The 6,678-nt window shown below is 34.3% G+C and overlaps 1 protein-coding gene across 1 annotated transcript in view; it reads left to right on the plus strand.

The window, feature by feature from the left end:
• The window catches only part of HMGN5 (high mobility group nucleosome binding domain 5), a gene marked incomplete at its 3' end in the record, with an annotated part of 21,970 nt that overhangs the window by 2,952 nt on the left and 12,340 nt on the right, over positions 1-6,678 (plus strand). Inside the window, exons 4-5 of the mRNA XM_040630321.1 lie at positions 1,512-1,565; positions 3,756-3,896. Of these exons, the coding sequence (XP_040486255.1) occupies positions 1,512-1,565; positions 3,756-3,896 (195 nt within the window). The remainder of the gene's footprint in view (positions 1-1,511; positions 1,566-3,755; positions 3,897-6,678) is intronic.

Below are 6,678 nucleotides of genomic sequence, written 5' to 3' on the forward strand. Positions count from 1 at the left end.
GAAAGAAAGAAAGAAAGAAAGAAAGAAAGAAAGAAAGAAAGAAAGAAAGAGAAAGAAAGGAAAAGAGAGAAAGAGAAAGGAAGGAGAAAAGAAAAAAGCATTGAAGCATTGTTGGGGTTGTAATTCTTGTATGAAAAACTTGAGAATAGTCCAGTCAGTAGAGAGGACCCAATAAGTACAATCGCATATAAAACATAAGCCAAAATAGGTAAATTGCATGAACCTCCGCCTTCATTCTGCTGGCTCCCACACTTTTTTTTTTTTTTTTGGCTTTAACACTGGCTACAGCAGGTGGATTTTAAAATTTAAATGGTTTGTTTTTAGGAGACACAATTTACACAAAAGGATGGAATTAACTATCAGTTGTGTAAATTTATGTCTTGAGAATGCATTTGTATCTTTGTGCACATTTGCACGTTAGTGGACAGCAGTATGTAGCATGCTACTAAGAAATAACACGCAGCTACTTGAGTCAGAATCCAGGAAAAAAATCATAAGTGGTTATGTTACAACTGTAATCCATGCAATATTTTCTGATCTATGTGTTTATATCGATGATTTTATTCCTGTGTGGTTTTCTCGTCTGTATAGGCTGCCCGTCAAGGTGATATGAGGCAGGAGGTGAGTTTGTTTTGTTTTGTTTTGTTTGTTTGTTTGTTTGTTTTGTTTTGTTTTTAGTTTTAGAATCTGTCTGAAAAATCCACTTGCTTTATGAATTTGAGACACATAAACAGCTAAAACATAAACACTGGTTTGTATATTTGTACCATATGAGTACCGATATGGCATGCCAGTGAGCTCTTTCGGAAGTATAGCAGGTATTAAAATTCCAAGCTTCTTGAAATTTAGGACCTTACACGTTTAAGATCTGGAGAGAGCTTCTTCCTTTTAAGCAAAAAAAAAAAATTGCTTTGTCAATTTGCAAGAAGGGGCTATATTTTTATTCCCCTTTGTTATTAGCCATTGTGTTCATTTAGCTTAGCAATTGAAGTTTAATTTGAGATTTTTTTTCCTTATCTACATAAAGGGTCCAGGGGAGGGAAAATAAAAATTTATATTTCTACTATTTTCTACTCAAGTTCAAACTTCTTTAAAAACAATGTTCATGTAGTGTTACACTAAATATTTCACAATATAAATAATTCTAGTTTTATGTATCCATAATTCTATCCATAATTATTTTTTTTTTACTCATAGCCAAAGAGAAGATCAGCCAGACTGTCTGCTGTAAGTGGTCTTTTAAAAAAAAGCTTCCCATGTATTGTAAAATGTAATTTTAAAATTCAGGGAATTCTGGACAATACTAGTAACTTTATACAAGATTTATTTTGGATAAAGTAAAAAACTTTCACACTAAGGAAATGATTTCATTTTTGTTTTTTTTTTTTCCCTAGTGCTCAGTCTGAACTATATCCATTTATTTAAATTAAAAGATTTGATTTCATTATTAGTGATCTTTCCTTAATTATGATTTCCTCCTTTCCCACCATGACTTGTATTTTTTGATGCAGATGCCTGTGCCCATTATACCAGAGTTGAAGCCCAAAAGAACATCAACTCCAAAGGTAAATATTCAACATGCAGTGTTGAGAGAAAATTGCTTTACTTCAGAAATATTTTTTGGGGGGAAAGGCATGCAGCTTATCATCTTGCTTGCTTCATTTTCTGTTTAGTTAATAATATATTACACTATACCATATGGTACATGTAAGTTTTTTGAGTAAGGATATTTGTTCATGTTCTGGGATTGTCTACCATGTTTTGGCATTTTCATTAGGAAGAAACAAAACAAAATTTTAGTTGGATAGACCTGTAAAATGTACATGCCTTTGACATATAGTCACCCCACCAGTATTCCCGGGAAACCAAAAGGTGTAAACTGTAGTAACCAAAGTAATAATAGTAGTAACTAACATTTGATAATACTTTACAGCTTGTGAAGTGTTTTCACATACATTATTTTTAAATGAACACAATTTATTTCATATAGACTTATATACTCTGATGTTGTGGCTAACAACATTAGAAATAGAAATAGCCTCAATATTAAGTTCACTTTTCCCCCTATATTATTTATTTATTTATTTATTTATGTGTGTAAATATAATACAATTAATTTTTTAAATTGCTTTATTGATGTATGGTTAATATTTTAAAGATTGGTTAAATTCCTAAAATCATAAAAGGTTAAAGCTAGGAGGAACATTAAAGTCATCAAATCCCATCATTTTATAATTGGAGAAATTATAAATTATAGTCATATTTATAAATGCTTTGAATTCCTTCATTAAAAACCGGTTAAAACTAGGACAAGTGAAGTTTTAGCAATAATAAGTAACAACAGAAGAGAAAGGTATTTAAATATTTTTCTCTACTTCACATTTCAAGGTCACTATTCTATAAAATTAGGTACCCAATTTATAGGTTATTAAGATTGTTGAGGCACTTCGGTTGCTCAGTGGGTTAAGTGTCTGCTTTAGGCTCAGGTCATGATCTCAGGGTGCTGGAATACAGCCCAGCATCTGGCTCCCTGCTCAGCGGGGGAGTCTGCTTCTCCCTCTCCCTCTGCACCTTCTTCCCACTCATGCTCTCTCTCTATCTCAAATAAACAAATAAAAGCTTGTAAAAGAGATATTAAACACTTTATTACCTTTAAAAATAGAAGATAATGCTACAATAAAACAAATACTGTATAATCATGGACTTTAAAATGCATTAACCTACTAGGTTCTCAGTTTCTTGTGTGTTAAAATAGTAGTAATATACCTATATTGTATTTTATAGTTTATAAAGAAATTTCACATATATTTTATCATTTGCTCCTTAGAACATCCCTATGAGGTAGGTGTTAATTACACTTTTTTTTACATATAAAAGACATGCACACAAAGATTTATACTTTTGCTCAAGATCACATCAAATAAGTAGCAGATCTGGAATTCAGACACAGGTTTTCTGGCCCTTAATCCTGTGCTCTTTACACACATAGGCAAAGAGCTTTCTTGGTCATGATTTGAGTCATTTCAAACTTGTAGATACATATATTGAGTCACTTCTGTCCCCAGGTTATCTCTTTCAAATATATCTAAAGTGATGCTCTTGCTAACGTAGTATTTCTTTTAATTATTAGCACTGGAAGCTTTGCTATCAACAAATACCTGTTACTAATTATTAGACATGACAGATAAACTCCCCCTCCAGTCAGAAGAGTTAATTTATCAAAGTCTACTCTGATGCAGTTAGCTCTGAGTGGCCACTGGTCAGTATTCTAACTTGTTGCTTCTCATCTAAAAGAAAGTTTATTTGATTTATATCAGAAGAACATTACTCTTTTTATAAAAAAAAGATTTTATTCATTTATTTGAAAGAGAGAGCACAAGCGGGAGAAGGGGAAAACCAGGGTTGGGGGAGCAAAGGGGAAGGGAGAGGGACAAGCAGACTCTGTGCTGAGTGTGGAGCCCTAGGCAGGGCTCAATCCCAGGACCCTGAGATCATGACCTGAGCCGAAACTGATAGTCCCACACTTAACCAACTGAGCCACCCAGGTGTCCCAGAACATTATTCATTTTTAATGCTGCCTTAGGTTTAGGATGAAACTAGAAGTGTCAAGTGAAATTTTTGTTGATATTAAGTTTATATGGATATTTCCAAGCTTTTGTAAATCATTACAGCAGCTGGTAAAATAACTTGGGCCATTTAGTTAATACATCAATTAAGTTGTATATTTGTTTTTATTATTCTGTGTTGCTGGACAGAAAATGAAGACAAAAAATGATATGACGGAAAGAAATACAGATGCAGGTGCCAAAGCAATAGCTGAAAACAAGCAAGAGGAAGTTATTAAAGGAGAATGTAATGCTGAAAATGCTGAAAATGAAGAAGCCAAAATTATGGAGGTATTTTACAATATTAACAGATTTGTCCGTTTGAAAGTTTAACAATGGGTGCTACTGAAAGAAATCTTATTTGCCTTGTACTTTAAAAGTTGGGAGACATTAAATGAGTAGTGGTTCTATAGTGTCTTAGTCCATTCCAGCTGCTATAACAAATACCACAGACTAGGTGACTTATAAACAACAGAAATTTATTTCTACAGTTCTGGAGGCTGGTAAGTCCAAGATCAAAGCACCAGCATTTTTGGTGTCTGGTGAGGTATATAATCTGTTTTTTTACACAGCAGCCTTCTTGCTGTGTCCTGACATGATGGAAGGGGTGAGAGAACTCTCTGGGGTGTCTTCTGTAAGGGTACTAATCTCATCTATGAGGGCTTTACCTTCATGACCTAATCACCTCCCATAGGCCCTATCTCCAAATACTATCACACTGGGGATTAGGTTTCATCACATAAATTATAGGGGACACATATTCAGTTTATGGGATATAATATAATGGTATCTAAGGGGAAAATAAGAAACTGAACTTAAAATATGAGAATTTACAGGTATGGGTAGTGGAAGTAATGGATCAGCATTGCTATTAAGAGAATAATGCCAGTGATCATGACATATTAAATATAGAGCAAACCTCTACTACTTTTGCTGGCACATGGGCTATTTGTAAATCCCTTTCCAAGATCATATGATTCATTTTCCCCTGCAGACTACAAAACAAATCATTATGTAAATGTTTCTTATGGGTCTCTATTTACATATTTAATGCATATCTTATTTTTAGATATTATAGTAAAACAATGAAAATGAGATATAGTACCCAATTTACAAATCAAAGCTGTGCATTTAGGGAAAATTTTTTTCTAAGTGATCCTGTGTTGTAAGGTAAAACAATTTTCATTTTTATTTTATTTATTTAGTTTTTAATTTAAATTCCATTTAATATACAGTATAATAGTATTTCAGGTGTAGAATTTAGTGATTCATCACTTACATACTACAGCTAGTGCTCATCACAACAATTGCCCCCCTTAATATCCATCACCCATTTAACTGACCCCTCAACTACCTCCCCTCCGGCAACCATCAGTTTGTTCTCTAGAGTTTAGAGTCTGTTTTCTGGTTTGCCTCTCATTCTTTTTTCCAATATGTTCATCTTTTTTGTTTCTCAAACTCCACATATGAGTGAAATCATATAGTACGTGTGTCTTTTTCTCAATGACCTATTTCATTTAGCATAAGACTCTCTAGCTCCATCCACATCATTGCAAATGGCGAGATTTCATTCCTTTTGATGGCTGAATAATATTTCATATATATATATATATAAAATCTCACATCTTCTTTATCCATTCATCAGTCCATGGACATGGGGCTCTTTCCATAATTTCACTATTCTTGATAATGTTGCTATAAACATCAGGGTGCATGTGACCCACTGAATCATCATTTTTGTATCCTTTGGATAAATACCTATTAGTGCAGTTGCTGGATCATAGGTTAGTTCTATTTTTAACTTTTTAAGGAAACTCTAGAAGGTTTTTCTCAGTGGCTACACCTGTTTGCATTCCCACCAAGAGTGTAAGAGGGTTCCCCTTTCTCTGCATCCATACCAACACCTGTTGATTCCCGTTTGTTAATTTTACCCATTCTAACAGGAATGACGTGCTATCTAATTGTAGTTTTGATTTGTATTTCCCTGATAATTAAGTGATGTTGAACAACTTTTCATGTGTCTTTAGCCATCTGTATGTCTTCTTTAGAAAAATGTCTGTTCTTATCTTCCACCCATTTCTTAACTGGATTGTTTGTTTTTTAGGTGTTGAATTTCATAACTTCTTCATATATATTGGATACTAACCCTTTATCACCTATGTAATTTACAAATATCTTCTCAACTCTGAAGATTGCTTTTTAGTTTTGTTGATTGTTTCTTTGCTGTGCAGAAGCTTTTCATCTTGATGAAGTCCCAAATGTTCATTTTTGCTTTTGTTTCCCTTGCCTTGGGAAACATATCTAGTAAGAAGTTGCTTTGGCTGATGTCAAAGAGGTTACAGCCTGTGTTCTCCTCTAGGATTCTGATGTTTTCCTGTCTCACATTTAGGTCTTTCATTCATTTTGAATTTATTTTATTTTATTTTATTTTATTTATTTATTTTTTTAAAGATTTTATTTATTTATTCAACAGAGATAGAGACAGCCAGCGAGAGAGGGAACACAAGCAGGGGGAGTGGGAGAGGAAGAAGCAGGCTCATAGTGGAGGAGCCTGATGTGGGGCTCGATCCCATAACGCTGGGATCACGCCCTGAGCCTAAGGCGGAAGCTTAACCACTGTGCCACCCAGGCGCCCCTCATTTTGAATTTATTTTAGTGCATGGTGTAAGAAAGTGGTCCAGTTTCATTCTTCTGCATGTGGCTGTCAAGTTTTCACAACACCATTTCTTGAAGAGACTGTCTTTTATCCATTGGATATTCTCTCCTGCTTCATCGAAAACTAGTTGACCATATAGTTGTGGGTCCATTTCTGGGTTTACTATTCTGTTCCATTGGTCTATGAGTCTGTTGTGGGGCTAGGACCATACTGTCTTTTTTTATAATAATATTTTTCTATTATATTATGTTAGTCACCATACAGTACATCCCTGGTTTTTGATGTAAAGTTTGATGATTCATTAGTTGCGTATAACACCCAGTGCACCATGCAATACATGCCCTCCTTACTACCCATCACCAGCCTATCCCACTCCCCCACAGCCCTCCCCTCTGAAGCCTTCAGTTTGTTTCTCAG

Source organism: Ursus maritimus (genome assembly GCF_017311325.1).
Source record: "Ursus maritimus isolate PB19 chromosome X unlocalized genomic scaffold, ASM1731132v1 scaffold_X1, whole genome shotgun sequence".
Taxonomy (NCBI): domain Eukaryota; kingdom Metazoa; phylum Chordata; class Mammalia; order Carnivora; family Ursidae; genus Ursus; species Ursus maritimus.